This window comes from Myxine glutinosa, chromosome 13 (assembly GCF_964187855.1).
Source record: "Myxine glutinosa chromosome 13, kmMyxGlut1.1, whole genome shotgun sequence".
In the NCBI taxonomy this organism is placed as follows: domain Eukaryota; kingdom Metazoa; phylum Chordata; class Myxini; order Myxiniformes; family Myxinidae; genus Myxine; species Myxine glutinosa.
In genome coordinates this window covers 92,523,258-92,541,844 of record NC_136273.1, presented here as the reverse complement: position 1 = coordinate 92,541,844, position 18,587 = coordinate 92,523,258, and the positions used below count along the sequence as shown (strand labels likewise).

At 41.9% G+C, this 18,587-nt stretch overlaps 1 protein-coding gene across 1 annotated transcript in view; it reads left to right on the top strand.

Annotated features, from left to right (window-relative positions):
- Positions 1–7,875, top strand: part of LOC137438406 (adhesion G protein-coupled receptor B3-like) — a 413,438-nt gene extending 405,563 nt beyond the window's left edge. The window contains 1 exon segment of the mRNA XM_078767712.1: positions 6,816–7,875. Coding sequence (XP_078623838.1) covers positions 6,816–6,983 — 168 coding nt within the window. The 3' untranslated portion in view covers positions 6,984–7,875.
- The last annotated feature ends 10,712 nt before the right edge of the window (positions 7,876–18,587 follow it).

Here is an 18,587-nt window from a genome sequence, read left to right as displayed (position 1 = left end):
TGTCGTGGCTGTGGTTGTTGTTGTTTGTGTGCCCCTTCTGTGTAGTTTTATATATTTTTATATTGCCTCGCAAAATATCACTACTGTATATATAATTTTGTATGCTCGTTCCGTGTCCTTCGAAAGGCTTTATACTGTCATAGAATAATAAATGTTTCGTTCAAACTGCTGTGTTAATTAACCATACATTGGCGCTTCTTCCTCTTTTTCAAACTCACAAAGAGGCTTTTAGAACTGTCAAATTCGTGATTAAACAAACAATTTTTTTATGGCGTAGATGTTTGGTTTCTGTGTTTACAGCGTTTGTCTCTCCGTATGTGTGTATGTATGTATGTCCCTCACATATTTATCCCACATATTGTGTGAGTTTTATCGCCGACAATTACACTTCTGAAAGGTAGAATGTAATGCCATTTGGTTTTGCCAGTTATCTTTCTTTCAACACCCTTTAGGGAGCGTTCATATATTACGTCATACACCTGGTTGGGGCAAATTATCACACTTGATTGGGGGGAACTGAAATTATGACAACAGCGTGATGATGTACGACGGGAGAGGGGGGGGGGGGGGGTGCGTACCCATAGATCATATATAATTAAAACTTTAATTAAGGACTCTTCAAACATTGAAGAATTTCTTATGACTGCCTCCAAACACCCTAAGCCTGGTGATGGCTTAACGGTTAGGGTGGAGGGCTTGGGATCCTCGGGTGCTGAGTTTGAATCCCGGTCAGCTGTTGAATTAACACCAGGTGGGGTTGACTCAACCTGTCATCCTTCCGAGGTCAGCAAAATGAGTACCAGGGTCCTCTCTCAAGGTGGATGGTGGCAGGATTTGCACTCCGGCCACCGTAAAACACTTCATGCCATAATGCACACAGTGGTGTGTGTCGGGATGGTGCTGAGATCACTTTGATAGTGTTGACTTACTGACCAACATACACAGGGTGGTCCAGAAACCCTGGGCACATTTTGAAGAACGATACCTGCAACAAACAACTAAGTTTATTATTGTTCTTTGGTGCAAAACAAAACATGATTACTCGTAAATGGATGTGACCGCTTCAACACGCAAAGGCATCACGTGATAGGCAACAAGGCGAGGTGCATCACGTGATATGGATCGGGGTGAGCTTAGCTCACTGTTCTGCATGCGTTTGTCTTTGCATTAGTTCAGTTCATTGTGAATTAGACGTCCTAATATGATGGAGGATATCATGAGACAGAAAATTCATGCTGTACGCTTGTGTTCTGTATCTGGAAATTTGACTGAAGTTCACAGACAACTTGGGAAAGAATGTGGTGCCAACGCAATTGACAGAAGAACCATCGGTAGAATAAACAAGCAGTTTGATGAAACCGGCAGCATTCTTCCAAAACAGTCACCAGGTATGCCTCGTACTGTTCGAACTGAGGAAAGCAGAGGAGTCATTCAACATCAACTCCACAGTAACACAACATTATCAACTCGTCGTTTATCAAATGTCACCAACAAAAGCTGATCATCGATTCAAAGAATACTAAAAGACCTTATTGTGACCCATACATACTCAGGCAATGATTTTGACAGGTGCATTGAGGCATATGAGACATTGCTTGGGTTAATGGATATGGACAATGATTTGCAGAACAGGATCTTGTGGTCAGATGAATCCAAGTTTACTTTATCTGGTTCTGTGAATCGTCATAACAGCATGATATGGGCAGTAGACAACCCACGATTTACTGTTGAACACAACGTCCAGTATCAAGCTATTGTGTCCGTCTGGGCAGGTATTTCTTCTGGAGGCATTGTTGGACCAATATTTTTCACAGAAAATGTGAATGCTGTAAATTACCTTCTAATGTTGGAGCAGCATGTATTTCCACTCACTGATGGCCAAATGTGGTTCATGCATTATGGTGCGCCTGCTCATTATGCTGCCAGTGTATGCCAGGCCCTTGATTCTAAATTTACAGACAAATGGATTGGCCGTCGTGGTCCAGTTGAATGGTCTTGTGATTTAACAACACCCTGTGATTTTTTCCTTTGGGGTTTCCTCAAACACAAAGTGTATGCAAGGAATCCCACAACCCTTAGAGACTTTAAACAATTCATCCGTAATGAGACTGCTGCCTTAACGACTGAAACATGCAGAACTGTGTGTCAAAGTGTTTCGTCATGGCTACAGCTGTGCATAGACAATGAAGGAAAGCAGTTTGAACATTTGACCTGATCTGTTTAATGTATATTAGACTGATTCGACTGTTTAACAAGTAATCATGTTTTGTTTTGCACCAAAGAACAATAATAAACATCGTTGTTTGTTGCAGGTATCGTTCTTCAAAATGTGCCCAGGTTTCTGGACCACTCTATATAATAAACGAGTGTCACAATACAATCTCTTCACTTCCATGGTGAGAGACAGCTTGGAGACTTAGAGTACTTCAAAATAATTAAATATTTACATTATTTGCCAACATGGTATCTCCACCCAGGTCATACTATCCTCTTCAACTAAAGTATCAAACAAGCCTGGCTACGCCGCTTTTAGACTTTCGGTCTTTTTTGCAATTGATGGGGCTGTATTTGTTGCTATTTCATTTACCTGTGTGGAATCTTCTATTTGCATCTGTTTTTGGAAATTATTTGCAAGGAGAGTTAGGGATACTTTTTAGGTTTATTGTGTGTTTGTTCACAAATTACATCTGATAGTCTGTTGAGCATTTCACATACTCAGGTAAACTGACACTCGTTGCTCTGTGCACCTGGTTGAGTTCCATCAGGCCGCTCCCTCTCGTCTCGGCAGGTACATTCTTGGGATGCACTGGTTTTTGTAAAACATTTTGTGGATGGTGAGGAGTTTGTTGTTTTGATGTCTAACTTGTTGATTTCTGATTGGGCCCAGTTTATTATTCCGCAGCTATATTGGAACACCTGGTACTGCGAGTTGGCTTATGGCTTTGATTTTGATTCTTGGGGATAAGTATGTTTTTAGGATCAGCTTCGTTCTACGAAGGTATTCTTTAATGATTGTTTTGTGCATATGTTTGTCACATATTTAGTGGCCCTCTTCTACCCCGAGGTATTTGTATGATGCTTCGTTTTCTACCTGCTGTATTGTTGTTTCAAGGTCAATTTTTATGTTGTCTGCTTTTGTTGGTTTACCTTGTACAAATGTGCACTTGGTGCATTTGTCTCGTCCCAATTCCATTTTAATGTCCTCGGAAAACCATTTTACTACTTTTAGTTGTCCTGTCAATTTTTTGTCATTTGGCGAGAAGACCTTTAAATCATCGATGTACAGTCACGTGAAAAAGTAAGTACACCCCATGTAAAGGTTTGACTTTTTCAACATATTTCAACATACAGCTATTTGATCTTCATTGCAACAATATTGATAGATAAAGGTGATATAATATAACAAACATCATGAAACATTTACATTTTGTAGTCCATTGTATAATTTAAATAAACATAAATGCAAATTTCGCATGTGGAAAAAGTAAGTACACCCTTGGCTCTAATAGGTGGTATTGCCCCCTTTGGCAGAAACAATCTCAAGTAGGCGTTTCTTATAACTGTCTACCAGTCTCTGACATCGAATGGGAGAAATTTTTGCCCACTCCTCCATGCAGAATTCTTTCAGCTGTGCGATGTTTGAGGGGTTTCTTGCATGCACAGCTCGTTTCAAATCCCCCCACAACATCTCGATGGAATTTAGATCCGGGCTTTGACTTGGCCATTCCAGAACCCTCCATTTCTTTCCTTTCAGCCATTCCTTAGTTAATTTACTGGTATGTTTAGGGTCATTGTCATGTTGCAAGGTCCACCTTCGGTTGAGCTTCAACTTTCCGACAGATGGCCTGAAATTATCCTCAAGCACCCTCTAGTACAATGAATAATTCATAGTGGATTCTACGATGGTGAGCTGCCCAGGCCCTGATGCAGCAAAGCTGCCCCAAACCATAATATTTCCACCACCATGCTTTACAGTTGGTATAAGGTTCTTGTGGTCAAATGGGGTCTTTGGTTTTCGCTAAACATGTCTTCTAGTACTGTGGCCAAATAGCTCTACCTTTGACCCATCTGTCCAGAGCACATTGCTCCAGAAGTGCTGGTCTTTGCCCAGGTGTTCATTGGCAAACTTTAGTCTTGCCCTGATGTTCTTTCTGGACAGCAAAGGTTTCCTCCTGGCACATCTCCCATGTAGATCAAATTTGTGCAGCCTCTTTCTAATGGTAGACTCGTGCACTTTGACATCAACAGTGGCAAGAGCTACCTGTAGGTCCCGTGATGACATTTTGGGGTTCTTAGAGACTTATTTCAGCATCTTGCGGTCTGCTCTCGGGCTGAACTTGCTGGGGTGGCCTGGCCTGAACAAGTTGGCAGTTGTTTGGAATCTTCTCCACTTGTAGATCTTCCGGACAGTCGAATGATTGATTTCAAATTGCTTGGAGATCTTTTTAAATCCCTTCCTAGATTCGTAGTCATCTATAACCTTCTTTCTGAAGGCCTCAGAGAGCTCTTTTGATCTAGGCATGGTGACGCCGCACACTTCCACAACAAAGAGCAAACCAAACTAAATGTCTGAGGTTTATATAAGACAGGTTCCTCCAAGATCCTCTGTAACGATGTTCTAACCATTTGCACCTGAGCTGGTGCACCTGATTCTAATTTTAGGTATTTGAAGTAGTGATAGATGTCGGGGTGTACTTACTTTTTCCACATGCGAAATTTGCATTTATGTTTATTTAAATTATACAATGGACTACAAAATGTAAATGTTTCATGATATTTGTTATATTATATCACCTTTATCTATCAATATTGTTGAAATGAAGATCAAATAGCTGTATGTTGAAATATGTTGAAAAAGTCAAAACTTTACATGGGGTGTACTTACTTTTTCACGGGACTGTATAGTAGATGTGTCACCTTTCCTATATCTTTGGATGTTCGTCTATGGGTTGTTAGGGTGTATCCATGTTCTTGTTCATTGATGAGGTTACTTAGTGGGTCCAGAGCCAGACAAAAGAGAAGGCGGGAAAGAAGATAATCCATGGAAGATTCCACATCGTATCTTCACATCTGGTATTTCAATTTTCCTTTCCGAGTTCTGTAATATCAATGTGGTATTCCAGGGCTCCATTACTTTCTCAATCAGTTTGATTATTTGGGGATTTATTTTGTATATTTACATGCATTTTATCATCCACGAATGTGGGACTCTGTCAAAAGTTTTCTTATCGTCTGTCTTGGTGGTGGACAATTTAGTTCTTCACATTTTGCAATTTTCAAGTATGGCCTTGTTCAGTAGTAGGTGGTCAATTGTTCCATAACAACCTCTCTTACATCCCTTTTGTTCTGCCTCTAAACCTCGTTGCTGTGTTAGATGATGGAACATCATTTCTGTGATGATTCCTGCCAGCAGTTTGTATGTGGTTGATGGACAGGTTATTGGTCGGTATTTGTGGGGGATTTGGGTTTCTTCCGATTTTGGGATGAGAAAGGTGTTTCCTTCTACGAGCCACTCATCCACTGCCTTTTCCTCTGCGATCAGTTCGTCAAATGTCCTGGGGTAGTGATTGTGAAGAGCATCAAGTTGTTTTAGCCAGAAATTTGGAATTCCATCTGGGCCTGGCCTTTTGAAGTTTAGCATTTTTTGAAGTTGTTTTCTAATTTTCTCATCCTCAATTAATCAATGGGGGCATTTCCTCGAGATGTCGCTTTTTCTTTTCCAAGTTTGGGATCCATTCTGCTTCCTTGTTATGTTCTTTTCGATCTTCAAAAATTCCTTTCCAGAATGTGTCCAGTTTTTCTGTTTTCCGGGGAGTTAACACATTCTGCTTTTGTTTCCCCAATTCATAGTAAAATCTCTTTGGGTTACTTTCAAACACGTGGTTTTGTTTTCTCCTGTTGTTTCCTTCTTCATAGTTTTTTTTGTCTTTCTTGCTGTCATTTCTATTTTGAGTTTGTTTTTGGCACACAAGCACTCAAGGTCTTTGTCTTCGATTTTGTAATTGTTTTTTATTCTTTGGATTCTCTTTGTTGGTTTTGGGTGTCTGTTTCCTTTCCTGAACTGTTGTATTTATCATACTTCCTTCTGCTGTTGCTCTATTTGTGTCTCTCGTCTCTGTCGCCAAGGTGGAATTTGGTTTCTATTTGTCGGGCCTCGTTTTTTTTTTCTTCTGGTGTTGTTTGCCGTTACTTTTTCTTGAATAAATATTGTCGCGGCGAAACAGACGACATCGATTTCCTTCAAGGTGGATGATTTTGAAATCAATTTTCTAATTGAATGGTTGATTCGCCTCACTAAGATTTTTGTCCGTTTATTGTTTTCTATGTGATAAAGTTTTGGTCTTTCTCTGAGTTTTATCAATGTTATCTCTTCTATTTTGTTGGCTAACTCTTCTTACAGTCTGTGCTGCTCTTCATCATCTTCTGCATCCTCCCCTCCCTCATTCCGCTGCTCTCCCTTGTCTTTCTGCCAATCACCATCTGCCTTTTCCATTCTTTTCGCCTTCATATGTGCCTGAGTCACCTGGTCCTTGTCTCTGACCCAGTCTTGCCTCGGAGCGGCTCCATGTCACGGTTTGGTCCCCCGTCTCGTCGCACAGCAAAAACTTCCTCTCGTGCCATCTCAGCCAAATTCCTGCCATCCCTGTCTTCACCTTCAAGTGAGCACTTAGCTCCCCTCACTCAAATCTCTCGTCACTTGTTGCCTTTCCCTAGATGTAATCTCTTCCATATGTAATATGTAGTGTGTGTGTGTGTTTTGATTAAATTGGTTTGTATGTAGAAGCTAAATGTGTCCAATTGCTTTGTGACTGCAGGACATGCAGAGTCCCAGCAACGTAACATGGGAGAATATGCACCGCTCTAGTCCGCAACCCTACTTGGAGCCACACTCACAGACGGAACTTCCTGGCATTGAGTGGGAAAACCCCAGTTCCTCCATCCCACTGAGTGGCAATGACAGTGACATACAAACAGAAGTGTGAAAGTCCCAGTCCATTTCAGGATAGCAAATGCTTGAAAACCACCGTTTGACAATTCCATCCTACACCTGCTCAATCATCACAGCTGGGCATTGCTGTGTTCTTCTGCCCCATGTAATGTTTCTTCTGAAGACTCAGACTGCTGCATGCAGCAGAATGGATTTCGTTTGTGCCAAATTGCCAAAGGGTGTTTATGATATGAAGAGGTGTGGATTGTTGTTCTAACTACAATGAAAGGTTCCTTCCATTTTGTATGTGAAAAAAAACTATTTTGCTTGATATCCAAGCATGTATAAGGACCGACATGGCTACTGCACTGCGTGAATGATAAAGGAGTCAAAAAAGAACATGATGATATGTACATCTTTCCTTTCTCTGCCAAGGGGCCTTTTATATATTATCGGTACGCACGGGATATGGCGGGTGTGCCGAATTGATGAAATCAAAGTTGAGAAAAGGAATAGAAGAGAGGAGGGTATGGGGAGTGCAATTGAAGCAGGGATTGGGGGTGGGTAGGAGGAGAAGGAAAAGAGTTTGTGAGGAAATCAGAATAAGGGGAACAAAGGTAAGAGGCATGTATGGAGCATATGAGTTAGGTATAAGGAGTGAGAGTTTCAAATTCCGCCATATTTGCGGACGTAATCAATAGACGGCCCCGGATAACCACAGGCAAGGTTTAAAGCTGGAATGTGAATATTTTGTTGTACATGAGTTTAGGGTACACCATTTTGTGGAATGCAGTATTTCCCAGTTTACTCATTTCACGATAAAAGAAAATACATTGTTATTAAAAAAAAGAATCGTTTGTGTAGTTTGTTGCAAACTGAACATGTATATTTCTGTAAAGTTCCTCTAAAAAACTATTAAAATCAGGTTAATAAAATTTATATGCATACTTTCTTTTCATTTTGTTGATGGATTGCTCATATACGACGAGAGCCGTTGAGAAGTAAACCGGGTTCTGAAGTTCTGGGATCTTCCTCTTTAGGCTGAAAGCATGGATGGTGCCCCTGATGTAATAACTTCTGTAGGTTAGGGCAGGAATGTTTTAATTTGTTGAGGGTTCCGGCAATAGCTCACCGACTCTTCGCAAAGGGGGATATTTAACGTCCATGCAGTGGACGAAGCACACATTGATGAATCGCCCTGCCTGTGAAGTTCTGAGATAAAGGTTGAAAGTTCAGGTTTCCATTTAGAATCCCATCTTCCTAGCACTGAACAAAGATCCATATCAGCCTGAAGCATTTCGCTGGAAACTGCCATAAACAGCAATGGTGTGCTGACCTTGAATGATTACTTTTGTGTGTCGAACTCGACTTTGCTCCAAGGTATAGGATGGCCTGGTGCTTACCTCCGATGTTCTTGTAATACAAGGTATATCTGAAAGATAGAGTGCATTGTAATGTATTGATTAATTAGTGGCAAAAGGACTGACCTGTACTTGTATGGACAGAATAAGAAAGCAGCAAAGAGCTGTTAATAAGACAAGGAATGATATGGAACCAGATGTGTACAGCAATGAGGACTAGGATGATGGGAAGAATATGATCTATAAATTGGCCCGAGACAGGAATGAGGAAGTCAGGCTGTGAAGGTGGGGACGTTGATCAAGGGTAGAGAGTTGGTGATGGAGAGTGGATCAGGTGAGGGGGGTAATGAAGGCTCTTGATCCTGGGAGGAAGCAGCAGCAAGCCGGAAGCAGCAGCAAGCTATGTGGAGGGAAATGTGGAAGTAGTGGAGATGACAGAGGAAAAAGGTGCAGAAAGCGTTAAAGAAGGTGAACTAGACGGTAGCATTTGACGTGGATGGGTCAATGGATAGATGTCAACCCACTGGCATTTGATCTAAATTAAAGGTCGCGTGAAAAATGAGACAGAGAGAGAAAAAACAGACAAGTAGAAGAGAGACAATATCAGATGCTTCTGACTCGAGTTATGGTCTGCAAAATGATTTTCAAAGGGCACATGACCTTTTACTTATTAAACCCCAAATTAAATCAGTTCATCTTTGCACCATAATATACCGTTGTACCAAATAAAGTAAAAGTCGGTAACAAAAATCTGTTACTTTCAGCTAAAGTTCACATGACTTTTGACTCTTTGGGAGGGAGACACAACAAACACAACAGGCATTTTAAGGCCATTTTCCCTGCGAGAGCGGGGGTTATTGCCTGTATTGGGAGGGAGAGGTGTACAATAATTGATTGTTTAATTGCATAATTAAAATCAATAAACAGTAATCGTAAAATAATTTCTTAATCAACTGGCCAATAGCATACCTCAACCACAAGTGTTTCATCCGAAACTGTAACCTTTTGGAAATTAATTAAATAAGTCATTAACGGGGATTTTAAAAAAGATTGATTAATCAATAAATAATCGATTAATTGATCAATCAATAAATCCAAAATATCCTTAATAACCAAATCACTTGGTCATTGTCGTGTCCGAATATCAGCTTCCCAGCTCAAAAGGTGCCTGAGATATTGCCCAGATGATAAATAAGTGATTAATAACGAAAATAAATAAATAATAATGGCAAATAATTAAATTATTAATCAATTGGCTAATAGAATACCTAAACCACCACCGTTTCATCCGAATCTGTAACTTTAAAAAATCAATTAACTGCCGTTGATCGAATAATTAATTGATTAATCAAAAAAATCAACGAAGAGCAATCAGATTGCAGACCCTCGCCAGGACGTGTTTTCAGTGGTTAAGGCTTTTGTGTTAAAATTAATATGGCGGCTGAACCACGTGACTGATGACGTCATCATTTTTTTCCTCCACCAATTTATCCCGAGATGACGTTCAATACATTTCATCTTTATCGGATCAAGTTTTGCACTTGTCGAATTATGACGTCATAGGTAAAATAACATATTTGGGAGGAGGCACCTATGACTTTTTTGGGGAGGAGGCACCTTTAATAAGGAGGCACCTATGACTTTTTTTTTTGTTGTTTTTTGTCCCCCGTCACACCGCGGAGCGAAAGGGGGACTATGGTTTTCCCCTCCGTCCATGTGTCCGTCCGTCCGTGCGTGTGGGCGTGCGTGCGTAAGCGAAGGACCACATTCGAATTTGGTGTGTGGGTGCAACCCACGTCAAAATCCAAGATGGCCGCCGCCATGTATGTCTGACGCCATGTATGTCTGAACCATGTGAGCGGAATATCTTGAAAAATAAGCGAAGTACCAACTTCTAATCTGGTGTGTCGGTGTATCTAGGCATAAGGAAGAACGCTATTGAAAATTGGTTTGCCAGGTCAAAATCCAATATGGCCGCCACCATATATATGTCTGAACCTTGTGAGCGAAATATCTTGAAAAATAAGCGAAGTACCAACTTCTAATCTGGTGTGTGGGTGTATCTAGGCAGAAGGAAGAACCCTATTGAAAATTGGGTCGCGACGTCAAAATCCAAGATGGCCGCCTTGCGTCTTCCACTTTGTCATCTCACTTCACCGACGGGGGACATAGGCGTAACGCTTGTTTTGTCCCCCGTCGCACCGCAGAGCAAAAGGGGGACTATGGTTTTCCCCTCCGTCCGTGTGTCCGTCCATGCGTGCGTGCATGCGTACGTGCGTGCGTAAGCGAAGGACCACATTCGAATTTGGTGTGTGGGTGCAACTCACGTCAAAATCCAAGATGCCTGCCACCATATATATGTCTGAAACTTGTGAGCGAAATATCTTGAAAAATAAGCGAAGTACCAACTTCAAATCTGGTGTGTGGGTGTATCTAGGCATAAGGAAGAACCCCATTGAAAATTGTGTCGCCACGTCAAAATCCAAGATGGCCGCCGCCATGTATGTCCGAACATTGTCACCGGAATATCTTGAAAAATAAGCGAAGTACCAACTTCTAATCTGGTGTGTGGGTGTATCTAGGCATAAGGAAGAACGCTGTCGAAAATTGGGTCGCCACATCAAAATCCAAGATTGCCGCCACCATATATGTCTGAACCTTGTGAGCGAAATATGTTGAAAAATAAGCGAAGTACCAACTTCTAATCGGGTGTGGGTGTATCTAGGCATAAGGAAGAACGCTATTGAAAATTGGGTCGCGACGTCAAAATCCAAGATGGCCGCCACCATATATATGTCTGAACTCTGTGAGCGAAATATCTTGAAAAATAAGCGAAGTACCAACTTCTAATCTGGTGTGTGGGTGTATCTAGGCATAAGGAAGAACGCTATTGAAAATTGGGTCGCCACGTCAAAATCCAAGATGGCCGCCTTGCGTCTTCCACTTTGTCAACTCACATCACTTCACTCACATCACATTCCAATGATTCTGAAAGCTTTGGTTTCAATAGCATGAAGACGAGCTAGGTGTGAGGTAGGAGCACCGGCCCAGAGGGTAGAGCAGTATTCCATTGAGCTGTGGATGAAAGCCTTGTATGTGGTGAGGAGGCAGACATCATCATTTACATATGTTATTCCCCATGGAGAGTGCTTTACAATGAGCCATGTCTCAATTATTTTTTTTATTTTTTTTTGTATACTTAATCGAGGCTCGTGAAAGAGCTAACATTTATTTCACAAACAAATCAACCAGACAAACAAAATATATACAAAGAGGGAGCGGAATACAAGATGGGGAGAGAAGGGGAAGCACACAAACACAACATTTGAGAGCAGGGAGAAGTGTGGGAGGGAGAGAGCTTGGGGGGAGGAGGCGTGGGAAGGGGGGGGCGGGGGGGAGAGGTATAAAACAAAAGGGGACCGAAATTAGCGGGGGTAGAAAAGATCAAGGTTTTGGATGGGGGAAGATAAGAGATGGTGGTGAACAGCTGTTTTAAAGACCTGGAGGGAGGAGTGGGATTGAAGGGAGTGGGGGAGTTTGTTCCAGAGGTGGGAGAAAAGAGGAATGAAGGAGTGAAGGTGAGCAGAAAGTCTTGATTTTGGCAGTTTAACCAGAAGAGGGTTGCAGGCAGATCTTGTGCGACCTGTAGGAATATTTGGGGGACAGAGCCCAGAGAGAGCTGGGGGGGCAAGGCCAGAGAGGAGTCGGTAGAAGACGGAAAGACCACCAACCTGCCTGCGGTGAGTGAGTGAAAGGCCCTTGGAGTTAGCATCATCGCGGGAGATTCCAATGATTCTGAACGCTTTGGTTTCAACAGCGTGAAGACGAGCTAGGTGTGAGGCAGGAGCACCAGACCAGAGGGGAGAGCAGTATTCCATAGAGCTGCGGATGAAAGCCTTGTAAGTGGTGAGGAGCTCAGGTGTACCAAGGAAGGACTTCGCACGACGGAGGATGCCCAGTCGGCGACTGGCTTTGGAGGCCAGATTTGAAATGTGGTTTTCCCAGGAAAGATCATGGCAGATAGTGAGACCCAAAAGATTGAGTGACAGAACTTCTTGGAGAGGATTATTCAGAAAGTGGATTGGAGGGTTGTCCAGTCGATCTTTTCGGAGAGACATCGTAAGAGTGTGAGATTTGTCAGGATTGAAAGACATGTTCCATTTGTTTGCCCAGTCTGTGATTTTGTCCAGGTCTGCAGAGAGTGAGGAGGCTGCAGACTGCCGATCTGAGGGATGAGGAATGGAGTGACAGAGAGTGGAGTAATCAGCAAAGAGATAGAGAGGATTTTCAAGAGAGTCAGAGAGATCATTGATGAAGACCAGAAAAAGCACAGGGCCCAGAACACTGCCTTGGGGAACTCCAGCCTGAACAGGAGGAGGAGATCTTGGAGGAATGTTTTCAATGCAGCGGTTTTGGAGATTTAGAGGTGCAATTTTTTTCGGTTTTTCCAAGATGGCGCCCATACCACGTGACCTATGACATAATTATCATTAAAAATTTTACAGGTGGAGTTGCACCTATGGTGAAAATTTCCTGTCAATCGGACCAACGGTTGCAGAGAAAATCATATTTATTCTGTGCGGACAAACAAACAGACAGACAAATGGACGGACTCAGGGTAATTCGTCAAGAATACCCTTTGCAGACAAATCACTTGGTCAATGTCGTGTCCAAATATCAGTTTCCTAGCTCAAAGGATGGCTGAGATATTGCCCGGACAAACAAACAAGAAAAGAAGACAGAAAGACACCAAAGTGAAAACTGAGTACTCCATTTCAGCGCGCGTCATCGCCGGGCCCCCTTCTGTGCCCTGCGATGACGTCATGCAGCGCCTGGAGATGAAATAGGAAAGGACCGGTGTAAAATAAAATACAGATATGAAGTACAATTAAAATATATGAAGTCCTTTAAAAGCCTTTTGTTTGTGTCCTTTCTAACGTCCTTAAAAACATGAAGTTTCTTGTTTGGATTGTTTTTCAATTCTGTTTCACTGCCTGGTTGGGAGACAGAGGAAAACTATTATCGCACTCCTCTCTGCGCTTGTGTGATCGGGATGAATTCAGAACTAAAGTACAGGTAAATGACAGACTTGTCTTCCGATTTGTGTTCAAAATACAACATTAAATTTGAATAAGTTGTTCCTCTAATAAACTGACGATCATAAACTGATCAGACAGCAAGACGGACATGAACCAATTGCTTAACCCGCTTTTTGCTTCTCATCTGTGGGGTACAAATTGAACACAGAGGGCAACCCCGAAAACAAAATGCTTCTTGCAGCAGAGGCATAAAAACGGGAGAGTGGAGGGCAGTGATGAAATACATGTGGAGATGCTAATTGTGGTAGGAGTTGGAGTCAGTTGGACGAAGAGGTTGTTGTATGTATGTACATACAGTCACGTGAAAAAGTAAGTACACCCCATGTAAAGTTTTGACTTTTACAACATATTTCAACATACAGCTATTTGATCTTCATTTCAACAATATTGACAGATAAAGGTGATATAATATAACAAATCTCATGAAACATTTACATTTTGTAGTCCATTGTATAATTTAAATAAACATAAATGCAAATTTCGCATGTGGAAAAAGTAAGTACACCCCTGCATTTATCACTACTTCAAATACCTAAAATTAGAATCAGGTGCAGCAGCTGAGGTGCAAATGATTAGAACATCGTTCGAGAGGATCTTGGAGGAACCTGTCTTATTTAAACCTCAGACATTTAGTTTGGTTTGCTCTTTGTTGTTGAAGTGTGCGGCGTCACCATGCGTAGATCTAAAGAGCTCTCTGAGGCCTTCAGAAAGAAGGTTATAGATGCCTACGAGTCTGGGAAGGGATTTAAAAAGATCTCCAAACAATTTGAAATCAATCATTCGACTGTCCGGAAGATCATCTACAAGTGGAGAAGATTCCAAACAACTGCCAACTTGTTCAGGCCAGGCCGCCCCAGCAAGTTCAGCCTGAGTGCAGACCGCAAGATGCTGAAAGAAGTCTCGAAGAACCCCAGAATGTCATCACGGGACCTACAGGTATCCCTTGCCACTGTTGATGTCAAAGTGCACGAGTCTACCATTAGAAAGAGGCTGCACAAATTTGATCTTCATGGGAGGTGTGCCAGGAGGAAACCTTTGCTGTCCAGAAAGAACATCAGGGCAAGACTAAAGTTTGCCAATGAACACCTGGGCAAAGACCAGCACTTCTGGAGCAATGTGCTCTGGACAGATGAGTCAAAGGTAGAGCTATTTGGCCACAGTACCAGAAGACATGTTTGGTGAAAACCAAAGACAGCATTTGACCACAAGAACCTGATACTGACTGTAAAGCATGGTGGTGGAAATATTATGGTTTGGGGCAGCTTTGCTGCATCAGGGCCTGGGCAGCTCACCATCATAGAATCCACTATGAATTCTTCATTGTACCAGAGGGTGCTTGAGGATAATGTGAGGCCATCTGTCGGAAAGTTGAAGCTCAACCGAAGGTGGACCTTGCAACATGACAATGACCCTAAACATACCAGTAAATCCACCAAGGAATGGCTGAAAAGAAAGAAATGGAGGGTTCTGAAATGGCCAAGGCAAAGCAGGGGTGAAAACATAACCTCGGTCCACCGTTGGTGGTGGAGGTAATAATATATATAATATTAGAGTGAAATATAATATCCCATGTACAGAAAGAGCTTTTGTATGAGAAAGCACCATGAATGAGACTTTAGAATCCCCCTGCCAGGAAGCAATGAACTGTCCCTGACATACAGCTCCGGCTTTCTTTTGTAATTGATGGTTAAAAATATCTTCCTCCCTGGAAGGTCTCTTTCTCTTATCATTACACACATGATTGTCCAGCTCTGCCCAGCTCCAACATGCTGAGTCTTTAATGGCTATTACCGCAAATTGTCAGATATCATTATCTAAGCCCATCCGATAGTCTAACAGCGGCGTAGCCGGGCTTGTTTGATACTTTAGTTGAAAAGGACAGTATGACCTGGTGGGGATACCACATACCAGTTAGCAACTAATGTAAGTATTATTGAAATAAAAAATTCAATAAATCCCACATTGTTGTGCCACCTTCAGTCAAGCGTCAGGCATGGACAACAGGTTCGTGAATGACTTGGACAAAAAACGTACCCAGTCTGAATGTTGCTTTATCCAGTCAATGGCGAAACTGTAAATGAGGAATCCGCGAAGGTCACGGATGGAAACCCTTACGTCATTTCCTCATTCTGCTTTAAACTCAATATCTCTATATTTTTTATGCCAAACAGCATCATTTCAATCACAAACTAATATTATAATATCAATATATCAAAATATAATGTTAAATAACGATTGTATCGAGACATATATCAAACCAGCGAACCGTTATAATCTGTTCACTTCCGGATTCGGGAGCACGATCCGTGTCGATCACATTTCAAAATCATAATTGTATCGAGGTATTTATGAAACCTCCAACCTACCTTAGGACACCTGCTGGGACCCCAAAATGTTCCACAGAAGGTTATTATATTTTCTTTTAGCAAAATTTTGAACTGTAATATGTACTAAACACGTCCACCTGTCATGTGACCATATCCTCAGCTCTGATTGGTGGACGTTTGTAAGGGACATGCAGACATACATATGGACAGACAAAGTCTTAACAGTTTTAGCTCCTACACGAGCCTCGATCTTGCAAACAAAAAAATATATATTAAAAAAAAAAAAAAAAAACTTAAAAACTGAGTCTGGGAGACGACAATGTATTTTATGGTACTGTAATAATCAATTGTGGTTTAACCAATAGTGAGTGAGACAACCCAGAGTACTTAAAAAAAACTTTTCATATCAGGTACAAGGCACGGACGGTCCACGTACTGGGGCACAGTGCGATGTTGCAGGATCTCGTTTGGCGGTCGTACCCATCACAGGGCTGCCCACCATGTACTGGGTGTGCGCAGGAGCGACTTCGGTCACGGAATCCACGACCGCACGTAGTGGAGCACAAGCTCCATGGGCTCCACTCCTCCCACACACCGTGCACTGCGGGAAGGTGAGCATGGGGTTAGCGCAGGTAACGGTCTGACTAAGAACAATTAGTTCCATGTTCTCGTGATCGATGATGATCAGAGTTTGAAACAATTTATTGGATTGCTGAATACTTTCTGATCAAAGATGGAGATTTGCTATTCGGAGTTTATTTGTAGCAAAAGCAATACTGTTCTCCAGCCTCGAGTAAGGATTTTGTCTCGATGTGACAAGTCAAAAATGATGTGATAAAAGGCAAGAAAATCATCAATTGATGTACAATTGTCAGCACAAAAGGTTTGGAGTACAATATAGGAACCACGACAAATACCACAAAACCAAAGTCTCATCTGTTCAAATGTAAGATGCATGAAATGCTGGAAAACCGTTCATATTCAAATGGCATAAGCGCTTAGACATGAAACGTTGTGCCAGTCTCTTCGAGCTACAGACACGTGAAAAAGTAAGTACACCCCATGTAAAGTTTTGACTTTTTCAACATATTTCAACATACAGCTATTTGATCTTCATTTCAACAATATTGATAGATAAAGGTGATATAATATAACAAATATCATGAAACATTTACATTTTGTAGTCCGTTGTATTATTTAAATAAACATAAATGCAAATTTCGCATGTGGAAAAAGTAAGTACACCCTTGGCTCTAATAGGTGGTATTGCCCCCTTTGGCAGAAACAACCTCAAGTAGGCGTTTCTTATAACTGTCTACCAGTCTCTGACATCGACTGGGAGAAATTTTTGCCCACTCCTCCATGCAGAATTCTTTCAGCTGTGCGATGTTTGAGGGGATTCTTGCATACACAGCTCGTTTCAAATCCCCCCACAACATCTCGATGGAATTTAGATCCGGGCTGTGACTTGGCCATTCCAGAACCCACCATTTCTTTCTTTTCAGCCATTCCTTGGTGGATTTACTGGTATGTTTAGGGTCATTGTCATGTTGCAAGGTTCAACTTCGGTTGAGCTTCAACTTTCCGACAGATGGCCTCACATTATCCTCAAGCACCCTCGGGTACAATGAAGAATTCATAGTGGATTATATGATGGTGAGCTGCCCAGGCCCTGATGCAGCTAAGCTGCCCCAAACCATAATATTTCCACCACCATGCTTTACAGTCGGTGTCAGGTTCTTGTGGTCAAATGCTGTCTTTGGTTTTCGCCAAACATGTCTTCTGGTACTGTGGCCAAATAGCTCTACCTTTGACTCATCTGTCCAGAGCACATTGTTCCAAATGTGCTGGTCTTTGCCTGGGTGTTCATTGGCAAACTTTAGTCTTGTCCTGATGTTCTTTCTGGACAGCAAAGGTTTCCTCCTGGCACACCTCCCATGTCGATCAAATTTGTGCAGCCTCTTTCTAATGGTAGACTCGTGCACTTTGACAACAGTGGCAAGAGCTACCCGTAGGTCCCGTGATGACATTCTGGGGTTCTTAGAGACTTCTTTCAGCATCTTGCGGTCTGCTCTCGGGGTGAACTTGCTGGGGCGGCCTGGCCTGGGCAAGTTGGCAGTTGTTTGGAATCTTCTCCACTTGTGGATGATCTTCCGGACAGTCGAATGATTGATTTCAAATTGTTTGGAGATCTTTTTAAATCCATTCTCAGACTCGTAGGCATCTATAACCTTCTTTCTGAAGGCCTCGGAGAGCTCTTTTGATCTAGGCATGGTGATGCCGCACACTTCAACAACAAAGAGCAAACCAAACTAAATGTCTGAGGTTTAAATAAGACAGGTTCCTCCAAGATCCTCTCTAACGATGTTCTAATCATTTGCACCTGAGCTGGTGCACCTAATTCTAATTTTAGGTATTTGAAGTAGTGATAAATGTCGGGGCGTACTTACTTTTTCCACATGCGAAATTTGCATTTATGTTTATTTAAATTATACAATGGACTACAAAATGTAAATGTTTCATGATATTTGTTATATTATATCACCTTTATCTATCGATATTGTTGAAATGAAGATCAAATAGCTGTATGTTGAAATATGTTGAAAAAGTCAAAACTTTACATGGGGTGTACTTACTTTTTCACGTGACTGTATGTGAGAAGGCAATTTTCTGTAGGAGTGGTGGACCAGTCTAATTATTCCAATAGGGAAGAGGGAGGGAGCTGTACAATATCCTGGGCGGTACCGAGTCATCACGCTTCTAAGTCACGTCATGAAGTTACGAGAGAGGATTGTGCATACAGCAGGTCAGCCTAAGGAAGAGGATGGAGCAGGAGATAGATGAAGAACATCAGAGGTTTAAAAAGGGTAGA